Source organism: Pseudophryne corroboree, chromosome 2, assembly GCF_028390025.1.
Source record: "Pseudophryne corroboree isolate aPseCor3 chromosome 2, aPseCor3.hap2, whole genome shotgun sequence".
In the NCBI taxonomy this organism is placed as follows: domain Eukaryota; kingdom Metazoa; phylum Chordata; class Amphibia; order Anura; family Myobatrachidae; genus Pseudophryne; species Pseudophryne corroboree.
In genome coordinates this window covers 184,358,007-184,378,931 of record NC_086445.1, presented here as the reverse complement: position 1 = coordinate 184,378,931, position 20,925 = coordinate 184,358,007, and the positions used below count along the sequence as shown (strand labels likewise).

The window sequence follows — 20,925 nt, the reverse complement described above, 5'->3', positions numbered from 1 at the left end:
GCAATGGCGCACAGCTGCAGTGCTGTGCGCTACCTCATGAAGACTGAGACGTCTTCTGCCGCCGGTTTCTGGACCTCTTCTCTATTCGGCATCTGCAAGGGGGTCGGCGGCGCGGCTCCGGTGACCCATCCAGGCTGTACCTGTGATCGTCCCTCTGGAGCTAGTGTCCAGTAGCCTAAGAAGCAAATCCATCCTGCACGCAGGTGAGTTCACTTCTTCTCCCCTAAGTCACTCGTTGCAGTGAGCCTGTTGCCAGCAGGACTCACTGAAAATAAAAAACCTAACAAACTTTTTCTAAGCAGCTCTTTAGGAGAGCCACCTAGATTGCACCCTGCTCGGACGGGCACAAAAACCTAACTGAGGCTTGGAGGAGGGTCATAGGGGGAGGAGCCAGTACACACCACCTAGTGGTCAAACTTTTAAATTTTGTGCCCTGTCTCCTGCGGAGCCGCTATTCCCCATGGTCCTGACGGAGTCCCAGCATCCACTAGGACGTCAGAGAAAACTAGGATAATGAAAAAAAAAAACCAACATCTGGAATGTTAGACTGCGGTGAAGGCCTGGAGCCATCTAACAATTGCATATTAGAACAAAGTTTTGGCTAAAATATAAAAAGAATTGAAAACCAGCGTTCAAGGGTTCTCATGTCCATAATTCCAAGGTCCTACAGCCAGCCAAGAAAATGGAATATTGTAGGAAGGAGGAAGTATCCCACAAAATGGTGCATCTGCCAATATAATCCGTGTATAGATAGCACAAAACAGATGTTGTACAATGATGTGAATTTACGTGCTTAACCAATTTGACCGTACTTAATTTGGCATTAGTACCTAATTTTTCCGGTGTTTGATATACAGACTTACATTTGGTGACGTTAAGCACCAGACCTCTAACCCTGTTGACTTGCTTGTGCAGAAAGTCAGTAACACTTAAGCCACAAGGTTCCAGTCACACCAGCACATCTAACCAACACATCTGCCATCACTTTATAACAGCTCCACCCCAAACAGTGGGCAAATTATCATAGAAGCTTGACCCACAATAAATGCCAACCCAAAATAGCAGTGAAAGCAGACATGGCGGCATTACTGTACATCTAAAACTGGGATTGAGTTCTTTGTTCAAAGGACTGTATGGTCAAATAAGTTGAACTAAGAGCCCCCCTTAACAGTCTGCATCAATATTAGTGGCAATGTTTTGACATTGGAGCAGCCATTGTGAGACATCACTTGTATTTCCCATCATGGACTCTCCTTGGGGTCAAACAGAAATCTGAACGCAGCCTGGTTTGTCGAAAGAAAGAAATAATAAATCTTCAAGACTGCTATAACTGCTTTTTATTTCATAACAAAAGTAGAGCACAAACGTATGCTAGTGACTATTCTCCGTGCGAGTCATATCTGCCCATGGCTTAACATGCAGAAAGAAAGGGACAATATAATCTACATATAAAACCATGCAGAATGAGTCATCAATATATCAGAATATACTTTAAGAATCCATAATTCCCAGGTCATATGTAATACAACATAAAACATTACACCATTACAGATAGTTTGCAATGTTTAACAGACACACACATAACTTACTGAATATAACTGGTAGTGAGGACGCCAGTCCTGTTATACTGAAAATATTTGTATCAGTTTCTCGCTCTTTGGTTTCTGGGAGCCAACTCTGTCGCTCCCCTCCAACATCTTTCCTAAGAATTTCGCACTCCGTCAACTTCTCCTTTTTGGAAGCCTTTTGCACCTTACAAGCTGGTGTACCAATCAAAAAAAAAATAATTTTCATGAAAAGAGCTAAGTTACTTTAATAACATTGCATATAAGAGGTGAGTCTGTCCAAATGTGCACTTTCCAGTCCAAGTTTAGAAATTCACAAAAGCCAATCAGCTAAGTAACATGCCTCTGTCCAATCAAGAATCTCTACCAGCCTTCAGGTTCCGACAACTGAAGAGGTCTTAGAGCCCGTCCACATGTGCATAAAAATGTGTACATTCTAAACATGCCCATTTGATTTTGCTGGAAAACATTTCCATGTTAGGCTTCATGCACATTTGTTATGCCAAAACAATATCAGAGTATATATACTAAAACATATGTTTATGATAAAAGAATCTTGGCACTTGCAATTTTGAATTTAAAATAGATAATTTAAAAAAAGTACATAGCATTAATAAGATTTCAAACCTACCGGTAAATCTTTTTCTCCTAGTCCGTAGAGGATGCTGGGGACTCCGTAAGGACCATGGGGTATAGACGGGCTCCACAGGAGACATGGGCACTATAAAGAACTTTAGAATGGGTGTGCACTAGCTCCTCCTTCTATGCCCCTCCTCCAGACCTCAGTTAGAGAAACTGTGCCCAGAGGAGACGGACAGTACGAGGAAAGGATTTTGTTAACCTAAGGGTAAGATTCATACCAGCCCACACCATCCACACCATATAACATGGAATATACAAACCAGTTAACAGCATGAAACAAAACAGCATCAGCCCGAGACTGATCCAAACTAACATAACCCTTATGTAAGCAAAAACTATATACAAGTCTTGCAGAAATTTGTCCGCACATGGACGGGCGCCCAGCATCCACTACGGACTAGGAGAAAAAGATTTACTGGTAGGTTTAAAATCTTTTTTTCTCTTGCGTCCTAGAGGATGCTGGGGACTCCGTAAGGACCATGGGGATTATACCAAAGCTCTAGACCGGGCGGGAGAGTGTGGATGACTCTGCAGCACCGACTGAGCAAATAGTAGGTCCTCATCAGCCAGGGTATCAAACTTGTAGAACTTTGCAAAAGTGTTTGACCCTGACCAAGTCGCCGCTCGGCAAAGCTGCAACGCCGAGACGCCTTGGGCAGCCGCCCAAGAAGAGCCCACCTTCCTAGTGGAATGGGCCTTAACTGAATTTGGTAACGGCAATCCAGCCGTAGAATGAGCCTGCTGAATCGTGTTACAGATCCAGTGAGCAATAGTCTGCTTAGAAGCAGGAGCGCCAACCTTGTTGGCTGCATACAGGACAAAGCCTCTGTTTTCCTAACCCGAGCCGTCCTGGCTACATAAATTTTTAAGGGCCTGACTACATCAAAAGGACTTGGAATCCTCCAAGACCCCTGTAGCCACAGGCACCACAATATGAACCGATGAAACCACCTTAAGCAAAAATTGAGGACGAGTACGTAATTCTGCTCTATCCACATGGAAAATCAGATAGGGGCTTTTGTGAGACAAAGCCGCCAATTCAGACACCCGCCTTGCAGATGCCAAGGCCAACAACATGACCACCTTCCAAGTGAGAAATTTTAATTCCACCGTTTGAAGAGGCTCAAACCAGTGAGATTTTAGGAACTGTAACACCACGTTAAGGTCCCATGGTGCCACTGGAGGCACAAAAGGAGGCTGGATGTGCAGCACTCCCTTTGCAAAAGTCTGGACTTCTGGGAGAGAAGCCAATTCCTTCTGAAAGAAAATCGATAGGGCTGAAATCTGTACCTCAATGGAGCCTAATTTTAGGCCCATATCCACTCCTGTATGCAGAAAGTGGAGAAAACGGCCCAGATGGAAATCTTCCGCAGGAGCATTCTTGGCTTCACACCAAGAAACATACTTTCTCCAGATACGGTGATAATGCTTCGCCGTCACCTCCTTCCTAGCCCTCATCAGAGTAGGGATGACTTCTTCCGGAATGCCTTTACCAGCTAGGATTCAGCGTTCAACCGCCATGCCGTCAAACGCAACCGCGGTAAGTCTTGGAACAGACAGGGCCCCTGTTGCAACAGGTCCTCTCTGACAGAAAGAGGCCACGGATCTTCTGTGAGCATTTCCCGAAGATCTGAATACCAGGCCCTGCGAGGCCAATCTGGAACAATGAGTATTGTTTTCACTTTTTCGTCTTATGATTCTCAATATTTTTGAGATGAGTGGAAGAGGAGGGAACACATAGACCGACTGAAACAACCACGGTGTCACCAGAGCGTCCACTGCTACTGCCTGAGGGTCCCTTGACCTGGCACAATACCTCCGAAGCTTCTTGTTGAGGCGTGACGCCATCATGTCTATTTGAGGAAGTCCCCAATGACTTGTTACATCTGCAAGAACTTCTTAATGAAGTCCCCACTCTCCTGGATGTAGATCGTGTCTGCTGAGGAAGTCTGCTTCCCAGTTGTCTACTCCCGGAATGAAGACTGCTGTCAAAGCGCTTATGTGATTTTCCGCCCAGCGAAGAATCCTGGTGGCTTCCGCCATCGCCACTCTGCTCCTTGTTCCGCCTTGGCGGTTTACATGACCCTTGGCTGTGACGTTGTCTGACTGAATCAGAACCGGTAGGTCGCGAAGAAGAGTCTCCGCTTGACGCAGGCCGTTGTATATGGCCCTCAATTCCAGTACGTTGATGTGTAGACAAGCCTCCTGGCTTGACCATAGTCCCTGGAAGTTTCTTCCTTGTGTGACTGTTCCCCATCCTCGGAGGCTCGCATCCGTGGTCACCAGAACCCAGTCCTGAATGCCGAACCTGCGACCCTCTAGAAGGTGAGCACTCTGCAGCCACCACAGGAGAGACAGGCTGATTTTTTGACGAATGTGCAGATGGGACCCGGACCACTTGTCCAGAAGGTCCCACTGAAAAGTCCTCGCATGAAACCTGTCGAAGGGAATGGCCTCGTAGGACGCCACCATTTTTCCCAGTACTCGAGAGCATTGATGTACCAACACACTTTTCGGTTTCAACAGGTCTCTGACCATGTTCTGGAGTTCCTGGGCTTTCTCCATCGGGAGAAAAACCCTCTTTTGTTCAGTGTCCAGAATCATGCCCAAGAAAGTCAACCGGGTCGTTGGAACCAACTGCGACTTTGGTAGATTGATAATCCAGCCGTGTTGCTGCAGCACTCCTATGGAGAGCAACACGCTTTGTAGCAACTGTTCTCCCGATCTCGCTTTTATCAGGAGATCGTCCAAGTACGGGATAATTGTGACTCCCTGCCTGCGCAGGAGCACCATCATCTCCGCCATTACCTTGGTGAAAATCCTCGGGGCCGTGGAAAGCCCAAACGGCAACGTCTGAAACTGGTAATGACAGTCCTGTACAGCGAACCTCAGGTACGCCTGATGAGGAGGATATATGGGGACATGAAGGTATGCATCCTTTATGTCTAGTGAGACCATAAAATCCCCCCCTTCCAGGCTGGAGATAACCGCCCTGAAGGATTCCATTTTGAATTTGAACTTTTTCAAGTACAGGTTTAGGGATTTTAAATTTAGAATGGGTCTGACCGAGCCATCCGGTTTCGGGACCACAAATAGGGTTGAATAGTACCCCTTCCCCTGTTGAACTAGGGGAACCTCGACAACCACTTGTTCTTGACACAGTTTTTGAATTGCCGCTAAAACTATCTTCCTTTCTGGGGAAGAAGCTAGTAAAGCCGATTTGAAAAACCGGCGAGGAGGCACGTCTTCGAATTCCAGCTTGTAACCCTGGGATACAATTTCCATTGCCCAGGGAACCACCTCTGAGTGAGCCCAGACGTGGCTGAAGAGTCGAAGACATGCCCCCACCGGAGCGGACTCCCTCCGCGGAGCCCCAGCATCATGAGGTGGATTTAGTAGAAGCCGGGGAGGACTTCTGCTCCTGGGAACTAGCCGTAGCCGGCAGTTTTTTCCCTCTACCCTTACCTCTGGCGAGGAAGGAAGAGCCCCGACCTCTTCTGGACTTATGCGACCGAAAGGACTGCATCTGATATTGTGGCGTTTTCTTTTGCTGTGAGGAAACATAAGGCAAAAAAGTAGATTTACCTGCCGTAGCTGTGGAAGCCAGGTCCGTGAGACCCTCCCCAAATAAGTCCTCACCTTTGTAAGGCAAAACCTCCATATGCCTCTTTAAATCGGCATCACCCGTCCATTGGCGGGTCCACAGGGCTCGCCTAGCAGAAATCGCCATGGCGTTGGCTCTCGAACCCAGCAGGCCAACGTCTGAGCATCTCTCATATATAGGACTGCGTCCTTAATGTGACCCAAGGTCAACAACATGGTATCCCTATCCAGGGTATCAATGTCAGCTGACAAGGTATCCGTCCAAGCCGCCACAGCGCTACAAACCTAAGCCGACGCTATTGCCGGTCTGAGCAAGGCACCCGTATGTGTATAAATTGACTTCAAGGTAGTTTCCTGCCTGCGATCAGCAGGATCCCTGAGGGCTGCCGTGTCTGGAGACGGCAGCGCCACCTTTTTGGACAAGCGCGTTAAAGCCTTGTCCACCCTGGGCGAGGATTCCCACCGTAACCTGTCCTTTGCCGGGAAAGGATACGCCATAAGAATTCTCTTGGGAATCTGCAGTTTCTTGTCTGGAGTCTCCCAAGCTTTTTCAAATAACTCATTCAGCTCATGAGATGGGGGAAAAGTTATCTCGGGTTTCTTTTCCTTAAACATGTGTACCCTCGTGTCCGGGGCAGAGGGGTCATCTGTGATATGTAAATCATCTTTTATTGCAATAATCATATAATGAATACTTTTGGTCACCCTTGGGTGTAACCTTGCATCATCGTAGTCGACACTGGAGTCAGAATCCGTGTCGGTATCAGTGTCCGCTACTTGGGACAGTGGGCGTTTCTGAGACCCAGAAGGGCCCTGTGACACAGTCAAAGCCATGGATTGACTCCCTGCTGTATCCCTGGACTTTGCTTTGTCCAATCTCTTATGTAATAAAGCCACATTTGCATTTAAAACATTCAGCATATCCACCCAATCATGTGTCGGCGTTGCCGACGGAGACACCACAATCATCTTCTCCACCTCCTCCTTAGATGAGCCTTCCGCTTCAGACATGCCGACACACGCGTACCGACACCCCCACACACTCATGGATATATCTATATGGAGACAGTTCCCCAATAAGGCCCTTTGGAGAGACAGAGAGAGAGTATGCCAGCACACACCCAACGCCAACTGAAACTGGAAACCAAATTCCCATACAAAAAGCGCTTCTATATAAATACATAAATATACATACATAAATATACACTCACTGCGCCAATAAAAAGTGCCCCCCCCCCCCCTCTTTTTTGCCCTCTGTGACCGTGTTCAGCAGGGGAGAGTCCGGGGAGCCAGCTTCTCTGCATGTGCTGTGGAGAAAATGGCGCTGGTTAGTGCTGGAGGATCAAGCCCCGCCCCCTCAGCGGCGGGCTTCGGTCCCGCTCAAATAATCAATAAACTGGCGGGGGTTAATAATATACCGCCTCCGCAGTATATTTACATCTGCCAGTGTCCCTTGAGGCTATTAATTGCTGCCCAAGGGTGCCCCCCCCTGCGCCCTGCACCCTTACAGTGCCCGCTGTTGTGAGTGTGTGGGAGCAATGGCGCGCAGCGTTACCTCACTGAAGAACTGAAGTCTTCTGCCGCCTTTGAAGTCTTCTTTCTTCTTCTACTCACCCGGCTTCTATCTTCCGGCTCTGTGAGGAGGACGGCGGCACGGCTCCGGGACGAACGGCGAGGGTGAGACCTGCGTTCCGACCCTCTGGAGCTAATGGTGTCCAGTAACCTAAGAAGCAGAGCCTGTCACTTAAGTAGGTCTGCTTCTCTCCCCTCAGTCCCACGATGCAGGGAGCCTGTTGCCAGCAGTGCTCCCTGAAAATAAAAAAACCTAACAAAATTCTTTTTACAGAGAAACTCAGGAGAGCTCCCCTATAATGCACCCAGTCTCCTCTGGGCACAGGATCTAACTGAGGTCTGGAGGAGGGGCATAGACGGAGGAGCCAGTGCACACCCATTCTAAAGTTCTTTATAGTGCCCATGTCTCCTGCGGAGCCCGTCTATACCCCATGGTCCTTACGGAGTCCCCAGCATCCTCTAGGACGTAAGAGAAAAGTGAGCAACACTTTCACATACTTTTTTGAAGACCATCCAAGCTAAAGCCCCCTTTCCCTGCGTATGTGAAAATGGGATGTTTATACTTGTGTTACATATTTTCTCTGAATCCATTGAGGGGACACTGTACCATATTGGTATACAGCTGGGACATGTGGTGAGGTAAATGGCTCAGGAGGCACTGGCGAGTACCAGAGCCAGGTGTACACACAATATGAGTCCAAGGGTTCATGTAGGCATTATACACAGGTGCAGCAGTATACTGTAGGACATTTGGTGAGTTTTGATCAGAGATGTGCGGAAGAGATAGGCAGGGCTCACTTCTCAGACTTTTTACTGCAGAGTTTGGACTATAAAATGATTAGAATAATACAAAGATATTTCTAAATATATGCTTTGTATTTTCCACATACTTTATATAGTTAAAACTCTGGCATATACGTTAGTATGCCAGGAAAGACTCTGCCTCACCTCACTGGTACACTTCCTTCTTTAGGACAGCGACACTGGAAATTTCAAATATCTTATGCATTCCTATCTTGCAGGGAACTCTTGTTCTAAATCCTCTTTCTTCGTATTCTCCCACATAACATTCTTCACATAACAGAAAAGAAAGTATTTACACTCCTTTCTTTCTGTGTGTTGCAGCTATCTATTGCCTACCTGGGCAACCCAAACAATTTCTGGAAGTTCTTTCTGCCTGTTCCCACTGTCCTCCGACATCATCAATGGCGATTTCAAGATTGCTATTGATAGCCCGAAATCTGCTGCTCATACCTCCAAACCACTCTCTCTTAGCTACTCTATCGGCCTCTCCCAATGGACCTACTCCTCTACCCTATCAGGAGGGCCACTGCCTTGAGCTTGTATTCACCAGAGTATGCTCCGTTTCTGAATTCACTAACACTCCTTTCCCTCTCTTGGATCACAAACTTATCACCTGCATGCTCTCCTCCATTACTTCAAACTTAGGGGGAAATGTTATCGCACCTCCGATCTGTCTAAAGTGACGGGAGATTGAGGGGTGATATTGAAATGCCCCCAGTTCTCACGCTGATCGCGCCCATTACACTCTGGTTTAGGTGCGCAAAACAGGTCTCTTTACGTGCATTTCAGCTCGCTACCCCCGGGGGTAGGGAGCTGAAATTAACTTGTCGCGCCCGTTGGCAGCAACATTAGAATAACAGCTGGCGGGCGCGATTGCAGGCAGGAGGGGTGGGTGGACATTTGAATCCAGCCCTTAATGTCATTGAGGTCTAACTCAAACCCACAGAAATATTAACAATTTTCAACGCGACGTTTCGAGAGCGTGGACCGGACAAAGCAGGTGTGTCTGGACCATTTTCGGGACGGCTCTGTGATGTCATGCGCCACCGCTCAGAACGCATTGCGGGGCGGCACCACACACATGCTGCTTGGATTCGCTCTGGGGGAAGTTACAACAAAACTATAGCATACATATATATATATATATATATATATATATATATATATATATATATAGGTCCTCTGTCTCTACTCTTGCTAAATTACTGTAGTTCGAGTTTGATTTGCCCCAGAATAGCCTCATTTTTATATGGAGTGTCCTGGTTAATGATGCAGCAGACCATGAACATTAGCTCTATACCAGTATGAGTGCTATTCACAAGTGACACAAGCTTTGGGACTGCTGGTGTCATGCTCGTTTTGGTTTACACAGAGATGACCATGATGGTCAATGATGGATCTTTCTGGTTGCCTTTCCCTTGCACCACAATCTTAATTTGTGTGTCTATAGATGCTATTGGGTCTTTATATTTCATGGGTCCTTATGGCTGATATCCTACCAGTATATAATGATACACAAACAAATGAGAAATTACGTCTGCGCTCATCAAATGATTAAACAAACGAAAAAGGTGAATTTGTGGTACAAAGTCTTTGATAAATGATCAGTTCTTTTTCATAGAAATGTGCACGTCGACTTGATGTGTACCGTACTCACGTTGATACGTGGTATACCTCTCCTATCACGGTATTTTTAGAACTTCGTTCCGGTCTTTCCTCCTACTTCTCCGAATAGGATCCTCAGTGGATTCGTATCCTCGGGGGTAAGAAGGAAAAGACAACTGATATTGCAGTAAGTTCGTAATGGGTGTATGGCATCTATTTCCTTTTTCTCTTAATAAGGGGGTGCATAACAGGATAGTGCATGGACCTATACGTAAAGGTGCCTTTAAGATGGTCCCAATCCAGAAGATTAGGGTGGGAATGACTTCGTGCGTACCGTACTCACGTTAAAACGTGATGTGCCTCTCATATAAAGGTATCTTTAGTATCCCTTCTCTGTATCTCCTCCTATTTCTCCAAACAGGACACCCGGATGGTTTTTATCCTCAAAAGTTTGGGAAAGAGACAGAAAAACAGCTGATAGTGTAGTAAGTACGTCGTAAAAAGTGTCCTTAACTACTAAAGGTGATTCAGGGGATTATACTACAGGTGAGCCAGTGATGGAAATGGTGGGCGTACCCAACTCACACAAAATCATACGTGGACCTATACAGAAATGTATCTTTAAGGTGGTCACAGTCCAAAAGGTTAAGGTAGGAGTTGCTTAGTGCGTATCGTACTCACGTTGAAACGTGATGTGCCTCTTGTATAAAGGTATCTTTAGTATCACTGCGTTTCCTCCTATTCCTCCAAACAGGACCCTTGAGTGATTCTTATCCTCGAGAGTGGGGAAAAGGAAACAGGAAAATAGGGATTTTTGTTTACTTACCGTAAAATCTCTTTCTCTGAGTCCATCTGGGGGACGCTGCGCCGTTACTTGTGGGTTAGAGGTGTGTGGTAGTGGAGTTTGGCACAGAACTGTCAAACAAACTGCCTCCTCCCCCCTCTAACCACTCCCATCTCCTTCCTGACCAGCCCTCAGTTCAGTTAACGTTTAGCCAAGCCAAAGGAGATCGACAAGAAAAAAATAACCTAGTAAACCAGACAAATCTACGGGAGGGATCGCAGCGTCCCCCAGATGGACTCAGAGAAAGAGATTTTATGGTAAGTAAACAAAAATCCCTATTTCTCTGTAATCCATCTGGGGGACACTGCGCAGTTACTTCTGGGATTTCCCAAAGCAAGCTAATGAGAGGAGGGAGACGTAGACGGCATGGCCGTCTGTAAAATACGACGCCCAACAGAGGCAGTCTCCAAACCAAAAGTATGGAAACGGTAAAACTTCGTGAAAGTATGGACTGACGACCAGGTCGCCGCCCTGCATAGCTGCTCAATAGATGCACCACCGCGAACAGCCCAAGAGGCTCCAACAGCTCTAGTCGAATGAGCCCTAATTGCATTAGGAACCAAAACATTGGAAGACACATACGCCTGTCTGATGGCCGAAGTTACCCAACGGGCTACTGTGTTCTTGGAAGCCGGCCAACTTCGTTTGGGAGCATCAATCAATACCAATAATGTATCCGTACGACGGAACGATTCCGTGCGAGACAAATAAATGCGTAAAGCCCTGACAACATCCAAGAGGGCCAAATGGGAGTTCTCTCCGGAAGAAGACAGAGCAAACGCTGGAAGGACAATGTCCTGATTTAAATGGAAAGCCGAGACAACCTTCGGAAGGAAGGAAGGCTTTGTCCTCAGAACCACCCGGTCATCATGAAAAGCTAACAACGGTGGTCTGCAAGAAAGAGCCGCTAACTCAGACACCCGTGTGGCTGAGGCAATAGCTAAAAGAAAAACAACTTTGAGAGTTAGATAACGTAATTCTACAGATTCCAAAGGCTCAAACGGAGAATTTTGAAGAGCCGTAAGGACTAAGTATAAATCCCAGGGAGGAACCGGAGGAATAAAAGGTGGTTGAATCCGAAGTACTCCCTGAAGGAATGTCTGAACCTCTGGAATAATAGCTAGTTTTCGTTGAAAAAGAACCGACAAGGCCGAAACCTGACCCTTTAGTGAAGAAAGTCTCAAACCCTTCTGGAGGCCCACCTGAAGGAAAGACAGCAGACGAGGAATCCTAAATAAATGCGGCGTCAACCCACGCTTTTCGCACCAAGCAATGTAAATGCGCCATACCCTGTGGTAAATTCCAGAAGTCACCGGCTTCCTAGCCTGAATCATCGTCTGCACAACAGAACGAGAAAAACCTTTTGCTCTTAAAATGTTGGATTCAAGAACCAAGCCGTCAAAGCCAGCCGACTTAAATCTGGGTGGTGACATGGTCCTTGAAGAAGAAGGTCTGGCCACAGGGGAAGACGAAATGGCTCCCCGACGACCATGTTGTGCAGTAGAGTGTACCACTGCCGGCGTGGCCAGTCCGGAGCCACCAGAATGATTGCGAGACCTTCTCGCCGAATACGTTGAAGTAGCCGTGGAATCAGAGGAATTGGCGGGAACACGTATCCCAGTTGAAACTGCCACGGGGCTGTCAGAGCATCGATTAAAAGTGCCTGAGGATCCTGAGTACGCGAGCCGTAGTGAGGGAGCTTTCTGTTGAGACGAGACGCCATCAGGTCTACGTCGGGCATTCCCCAGCGGGCTACTAGAGTTAGAAACACTTCCTGGTGAAGCTCCCATTCTCCCGGATGAATCGTGTGCCGGCTCAAAAAATCCGCTTCCCAGTTCTCGACTCCTGGAATGTGAATTGCGGATATCGCCGGAACCCAATGTTCCGCCCACGTGAGAATCTGAGTGACTTCCCTCATGGCGGCCCAGCTTCGAGTTCCTCCCTGTTTGTTTATGTAAGCCACTGCCGTGGCGTTGTCGGACTGAACACGAACTGGATGACCTTGTACCATGGTTTGAATCTGAAGAAGTGCATATCGGATTGCCCTCAACTCCAAAATGTTGATCTGTAATGTCGACTCCTGACTGTTCCAGCGTCCCTGAAAGTGATGAGTCTGGAACACCGCTCCCCAACCGCTGAGGCTTGCGTCTGTGGTGACCAACATCCAAGACCAAATCGTGAACGGAGCTCCTTTTGATAAATTGTGGCTGTGAAGCAACCAGTGAAGTGACTGACGAGTCTTTACCGATAAACGAATCAACTGCAATTCGAGACGTGGTTCCATCCGCGACCAACCGCTGAGAATCTGAGTCTGAAGAGGTCGGGCATGAAATCTGGCATATGGTACTGCCTCGAAGGCCGACACCATCTTGCCTAACACTTGCATGCATCTGAGGACCGAAACTACCGGTAAGTGCAACAGTGTCCGAATTCTGTACTGCAGATCCTGAATCTTGTCCGAAGGAAGAAACACCTTCTGGTTGTTGGTGTCGAACAAAAGTCCCAGAAATATTTTCGGGGAAGGAATCAAAGACGACTTTGGAAAGTTTATTATCCAACCGAATGACTGCAGAGTCTCTATCGTGAGAAGCAAGTTCTGGTAAAGGATCATCTCTGACGGGGCCTTGAGTAATAGATCGTCCAAGTATGGAGTGATGTTGACCCCCTGACAACGCAGAACCGCTACTACATGACCCATGACCTTTGTAAACACCCGAGGAGCCGTGGATAGACCAAAAGGGAAGAGCCTGAAACTGAAAATGCCAAGGTCCGATTGCAAATCTCAGAAGAGATTGATGACCCGCCCAAATAGGGACATGTAGGTAGGCGTCTTATGTCTATTGATGCCAAATATTCCCCCGGCTCCATGGCGGCGATAATTGAGCGAATGGATTCCATCTTGAATTTTTGGGTTGAGAGATATGGATTGAGAGCTTTGAGATTTGAAATGGGTCGAAACTAACCGTCCGGTTTGTCCACGAGAAAAAGACTCGAGTAAAATCCCTGACCCCTCTGCTGAGTGGGTACCGGAAGAATTACTCCATTGCGTGAGAGAGTGGCTGTTGCATGAAGAAGAGCTTGACGTCTGGAGGGATCGTTTGGGAGAGGAGTGACGAACAGACGGTATGGAACTGGTTCTTCGAGATCCAACATATAACCTCTGGATATGACCCCCGATACCCACCGATCTGGTTTAGACAGGAGCCACGTCTCCTTGAACTGAAGTAACCGAGCTCCAACCCTCATCGATCCCTCCTGAAGTCCTGAAACGTCATGCAGCAGGTTTGTCGGCAGGCTTATTGGTTGGTCTGCGAGTAGCCTGGGATCCTCTACCTCTGAATGCCCCTCTTCGTGGAAATCTGGAGAAGGCACGAAAGGAATGGTAACTACCTCTGCCCTGCATACGAAAGGACCGAAATTTCATGGATTTCGGTTTGTGAGGAGCAACTGGAAGAAAAGGACTCTTGCCTCCTGTAGTATCTGAAATAATCTTCTCCAACTCAGATCCAAAAAGAAATTCCCCTTCAAAGGGTACCGCCGTCAAGGTCTGCTTCGAGTCCGTATCAGCATTCCAAACCCGAAGCCAAAGAGACCGTCTTGCTGACACGGTCAAGGCAGAGACACGGGACTGCAGTGCGGCAGAATCTAACAAGGCCTCACCCACAAAAGTAAGAGCCTCCGTGATCTGTTCTGCTAATTGGATGGCTTCCGACGGATCATCCGACTGCATTCCAGATACGACCTGTGCTAGCCAGTCATCTACGGCCTTAAGAACCCAGGCGCCAGCGAGAATTGGACGTAGATAAACACCTGATAAAGAAAACAGATTTAAGTATTGCTTCTATCTTCCTATCTGTAGGATCTTTTAAGGTCACAGACTGTACAGAGGGAATAACCGTAGCTTTTGCTAAATGTGAAATATGAGCGTCCACCTTTGGGGCTGTCTCCCAAAATTTTGTGTCCTCCTCTGTAAAAGGATATAGAAATTTTAATTTCTCAGGAGCCTGGAACCGAGAATCCGGTTTAAGCCAGGGTTCTTTTAAAATATCCGCAAAATGAGAGTAAGAAGGGAAGACAGTAACTTGTCTTTTCTGCCTTTTAAAAAAACCAGAGGAAGTCTCCGCCACTGCCGTATCCTGAATATTAAGAGTTTGACGAATGGCTTCTATCAGCAATCTAACACCTGAACTAGTAGATAACTCCTCGTCTTCCCAAGTCGAAACGTCGTCCCATTCTGGATCTACTTCCCCCTCTTCCAGCGGAGATGTCAGAGACTCCAACTCCTCCCCCGGAAATGTTATAGAGGGTAACGGCTGTGGCCGTTTAGTAGCAGTGGAACTGTTGGCAGACTTTACAAATTTGTTCAAAGACTGAGTTAAATCAGTAAGGCACTTGCCCATATTCTGGGCCCATGGAGGCTCTACTGAAGCCTGACCGGATTCAGCCTCCGATCTGGACCGACGCAAATCAGAAATGGCATCCACCATGTTCTTTGCCCATGGTGGCATAGTCTGATCTGTGGTACCTCCCTGCTGATCCGCCACTGATGCACCCGAGCACGAAGTACAGAGGGTACCCGCGTCCGCGCTGCCCCTAGCCAGCTTTGAGCCACACTGTGAACAAGAAAAATAAACCACTGAGGCTGTTTTCCCCTTTGTAGTCTTGTCCGGCTTACTGGCCATATTCCCTTATGTAAAAGGACTATAAATAAACTATCAACCCACTATAACAGTGACCTAGTAGTGGACCCCCAATACTAGTGACACCAAACGGGATGACTGTTACCTCTCACTAAAGTTAGAGAAAAAAAACAACCCACAATTATACTTGCAGTTAGTTGATCCCCCTTTGATAAACAGAAAGTGAGAAGTGCTTTCTAATGGAAATCTCCCCCTGAAAATAGTGGGATCCGTGTCCTAGACTGTGTGATCTGCACAGCGTCCCCCGTCAGCAGCAGGAGAAAATGGCGCCCGGAGACCTCTGTACCTAGGAGGGAAGCGCGCGCGGGCAGAACAGGGCGGGAATCCGTCCCTGTATCACTACGTCAAAGCCGCGACTGCTCTCAGGGAGAGTTTAGCGGTAACCGGAAGTCCCTGTCTCCCGTGCGCCGCTACACCCAGCGGCTTCCACGGCAAGAGACAAACTGTACGGCAGCTCCCGGGAGCACAACAATACTCTCCCGGACGCTGCTCAGCACATTACAACAGCCACTTCGCCTCCTCATTCTGTGGCACTGGGTTTCGTTTTTCCACATGTATAATGTGAGAGGAGTGGAGTTTGGAACCAAGAACCGCTAGGACCATTTCAAAGATACCTTTATACACAAGTCCCCGCATTATCCAGTGTGAGTTGGGTACACCCACCATTTTTACCATCTGTTCTACCTGTGTGGGAGTGGCCTTGTATGAAAGTATCAGGATTAAGACCTATGAACCACTGGTAGAAGAAAAGATACCTTTAAGTGTTTTCACCTTTTCTGCACGGATGTGAGTACGGTACGCACCCCCCCACTAAAGGAATAAGTCTAGAGGAGTCACCCTCTTTTTAATGGTTACCCATCGCAACGTACTTACTACACTATCAGCTGTTTTTCCTGTTTCCTTTTCCCCACTCTCGAGGATAAGAATCACTCAAGGGTCCTGTTTGGAGGAATAGGAGGAAAAGCAGTGATACTAAAGATACCATTATACAAGAGGCACATCACGTTTCAACGTGAGTACGGAACGCACTAAGCAACTCCTACCTTAACCTTTTGGACTGTGACCACCTTAAAGATACCTTTCTGTATAGGTCCACGTATGATTTCGTGTGAGTTGGGTACGCCCACCATTTCCATCACTGGCTCACCTGTAGTATAATCCCCTGAATCACCTTTAGTAGTTAAGGACACTTTTTACGACGTACTTACTACACTATCAGCTGTTTTTCTGTCTCTCTTTCCAAAACTTTTGAGGATAAAAACCATCCGGGTGTCCTGTTTGGAGGAATAGGAGGAGATACAGAGAAGGGATACTAAAGATACCTTTATATGAGAGGCACATCACGTTTTAATGTGAGTACGGTACGCACGAAGTCATTCCCACCCTAATCTTCTGGATTGGGACCATCTTAAAGGCACCTTTACGTATAGGTCCATGCACTATCCTGTTACGCACCCCCTTATTAAGAGAAAAAGGAAATAGATGCCATACACCCATTACGAACTTACTGCACTATCAGTTGTCTTTTCCTTCTTACCCCTGAGGATACGAATCCACTGAGGATCCTATTCGGAGAAGTAGGAGGAAAGACAGGAACGAAGTTCTAAAGATACCGTGATAGGAGAGGTATACCACGTATCAACGTGAGTACGGTACACATCAAGTCGACGTGCACATTTCTATGAAAAAGAACTGATCATTTATCAAAGACTTTGTACCAAAAATCCACCTCTTTAATTTGTTTAATCATTTGATGAGCGCAGACGTGATTTCTCATTTGTTTGTGTATCTATGTCCTAAGGGGGTTGAGTGACCACCTGTAGACATCACTACTGCCGCTCTCTGAGGCGCAGCAGTCCTCTATAAGCCATATTTTAGATTCAGTATATAATGATTGCAAATGTTTTGTAGGTTATGCTCTTTGTTGTTTGTGTGTGCAACTTTACCTGAAAAGCAATGAACACTATTTTATTCAAAACAAACATTCATTTTATGTGAACAGAAAAGTTCTCTTTAAAACCTAAATGATTTTCATACGCCCATTATTAAAAAGCTAATATTTTCTGAGTGCCAGTAATTAGCCAACAATTATTCAGAGAATATTAGTAACATACATACATGCTTCGGGATTCAGTTATAACAGGGCTGGCCAAACCGGTCCTCGAGATCTACCAACAGTTCATGTTTTCCAGGCCTCCTGGAGATCTGTAGAATTGTCAGTTAGGAATGAATGCAGCACATCTTAATTAGTAATGCCTACACCTGTGCACCAGCTAGGAGGTCTGGAAAAATAAGATTTTACTTACCGATAAATCTATTTCTCGTAGTCCGTAGTGGATGCTGGGACTCCGTCAGGACCATGGGGATTAGCGGCTCCGCAGGAGACAGGGCACAAAAATAAAGCTTTAGGATCAGGTGGTGTGCACTGGCTCCTCCCCCTATGACCCTCCTCCAAGCCTCAGTTAGGATACTGTGCCCGGACGAGCGTACACAATAAGGAAGGATTTTGAATCCCGGGTAAGACTCATACCAGCCACACCAATCACACCGTACAACTTGTGATCTGAACCCAGTTAACAGTATGACAACGTAGGAGCCTCTGAACAGACGGCTCACAACAAGAACAACCCGATTTTTTTGTAACAATAACTATGTACAAGTATTGCAGACAATCCGCACTTGGGATGGGCGCCCAGCATCCACTACGGACTACGAGAAATAGATTTATCGGTAAGTAAAATCTTATTTTCTCTAACGTCCTAGTGGATGCTGGGGACTCCGTCAGGACCATGGGGATTATACCAAAGCTCCCAAACGGGCGGGAGAGTGCGGATGACTCTGCAGCACCGAATGAGAGAACTCCAGGTCCTCTTTAGCCAGGGTATCAAATTTGTAGAATTTTACAAACGTGTTCTCCCCCGACCACGTAGCTGCTCGGCAGAGTTGTAATGCCGAGACCCCTCGGCCAGCCGCCCAGGATGAGCCCACCTTCCTTGTGGAATGGGCCTTGACAGATTTAGGCTGTGGCAGGCCTGCCACAGAATGTGCAAGTTGAATTGTGCTACAAATCCAACGAGCAATCGTCTGCTTAGAAGCAGGAGCACCCAGCTTGTTGGGTGCATACAGTATAAACAGCGAGTCAGATTTTCTGACTCCAGCCGTCCTTAAAATATATATTTTCAATGCCCTGACAACGTCCAGCAACTTGGAATCCTCCAAATCGCTAGTAGCCGCAGGCACCACAATAGGCTGGTTCAGGTGAAACGCTGACACCACCTTAGGCAGAAAATGAGGACGCGTCCGCAGTTCTGCCCTGTCCGAATGGAAAATCAGATATGGGCTTTTATACGATAAAGCCGCCAATTCTGACACTCTCCTGGCTGAAGCCAGGGCCAGTAGCATGGTTACTTTCCATGTAAGATATTTCAAATCCGCCGATTTGAGTGGCTCAAACCAATGGGATTTGAGAAAATCCAAAACTACATTAAGGTCCCACGGAGCCACTGGGGGCACAACCGGGGGCTGTATATGTAGTACTCCTTTTACAAAAGTCTGGACTTCAGGAACTGAAGCCAATTCTTTCTGGAAGAAAATCGACAGGGCCGAAATTTGAACCTTAATGGACCCCAACTTGAGGCCCATAGACAATCCTGTTTGCAGGAAATGTAGGAATCGACCCAATTGAAATTCCTCCGTGGGGGCCTTCCTGGCCTCACACCACGCAACATATTTTCTCCAAATGCGGTGATAATGTTGTGCAGTCACCTCCTTCCTGGCTTTAACCAGTGTAGGAATGACCTCTTCTGGAATGCCTTTTTCCCTTAGAATTCGGCGTTCAACCGCCACGCCGTCAAACGCAGCCGCGGTAAGTCTTGGAATAGACACGGTCCCTGCTGAATCAGGTCCCGTCTTAGAGGTAGAGGCCACGGATTTTCCGTGAGCATCTCCTGAAGTTCCGGGTACCAAGTTCTTCTTGGCCAATCCGGAGCCACGAGTATCGTTCTTACTCCCCTTTGCCGTATAATTCTCAGTACTTTGGGTATGAGAGGCAGAGGAGGAAACACATACACTGACTGGAACACCCACGGTGTTACCAGAGCGCCCACAGCTATTGCCTGAGGGTCTCTTGACCTGGCGCAATACCTGTCCAGTTTTTTGTTGATGCGAGACGCCATCATATCCACCTTTGGTTTTTCCCAACGGTTCACAATCATGTGGAAGACTTCTGGATGAAGTCCCCACTCTCCCGGGTGTAGATCGTGTCTGCTGAGGAAGTCTGCTTCCCAGTTGTCCACTCCCGGAATGAACACTGCTGACAGTGCTATCACATGATCTTCCGCCCAGCGAAGAATCCTTGCAGCTTCTGCCATTGCTCTCCTGCTTCTTGTGCCGCCCTGTCTGTTTACGTGGGCGACTGCCGTGATGTTGTCCGACTGGATCAACACCGGCTGACCCTGAAGCAGGGGTTTTGCCAGGCTTAGAGCATTGTAAATCGCTCTTAGCTCCAGTATATTTATGTGAAGAGACATCTCCAGGCTTGACCATACTCCCTGGAAGTTTCTTCCCTGTGTGACCGCTCCCCAGCCTCTCAGACTGGCATCCGTGGTCACCAGGACCCAGTCCTGTATGCCGAATCTGCGGCCTTCTAACAGATGAGCACTCTGCAACCACCACAGAAGAGACACCCTTGTCCGTGGCGATAAGGTTATCCGCTGATGCATCTGCAGATGCGATCCGGACCATTTGTCCAGCAGATCCCACTGAAAAGTTCGTGCGTGGAATCTGCCGAATGGGATTGCTTCGTAAGAAGCCACCATCTTTCCCAGGACTCTTGTGCATTGATGCACAGACACTTTTCCTGGTTTTAGGAGGTTCCTGACAAGTTCGGATAACTCCTTGGCTTTCTCCTCCGGAAGAAACACCTTTTTCTGAACCGTGTCCAGAATCATTCCCAGGAACAGCAGACGTGTTGTCGGGGTCAACTGAGATTTTGGAAAATTCAGAATCCACCCGTGTTGTTGCAGCACTACTTGGGTTAGTGCTACTACGTCCTCCAGCTGTTCTCTGGACCTTGCCCTTATCAGGAGATCGTCCAAGTAAGGGATAATTAATACGCCTCTTCTTCGCAGAAGAATCATCATTTCGGCCATTACCTTGGTAAAGACCCGAGGTGCCGTGGACAATCCAAACGGCAGCGTCTGAAACTGATAATGACAGTTTTGCACCACGAACCTGAGGTACCCTTGATGTGAAGGGCAAATTGGGACATGCAGGTAAGCATCTTTTATGTCCAGGGACACCATAAAGTCCCCTTCTTCCAGATTCGCTATCACTGCTCTGAGTGATTCCATCTTGAACTTGAATTTTTGTATGTACAGGTTCAAAGATTTCAGATTTAGAATAGGTCTTACCGAGCCGTCCGGCTTCGGTACCACAAATAGCGTGGAGTAATACTCCTTTTCCTGTTGTAGGAGGGATACCTTGACTATCACCTGCTGAGAAAACAGCTTGTGAATGGCTTCCAATACCGTCGCCCTGTCTGAGGGAGACGTTGGCAAAGCAGACTTTAGGAACCGGCGAGGGGGAGACT

General features: G+C 47.3%; 1 protein-coding gene across 1 annotated transcript in view; it reads right to left on the bottom strand.

Annotated features, from left to right (window-relative positions):
• Window positions 1-20,925, bottom strand: part of ESPL1 (extra spindle pole bodies like 1, separase) — a 340,610-nt gene that overhangs the window by 54,648 nt on the left and 265,037 nt on the right. Inside the window, exon 21 of the mRNA XM_063950725.1 lies at window positions 1,590-1,760. Within this exon, the coding sequence (XP_063806795.1) occupies window positions 1,590-1,760 (171 nt within the window). The remainder of the gene's footprint in view (window positions 1-1,589; window positions 1,761-20,925) is intronic.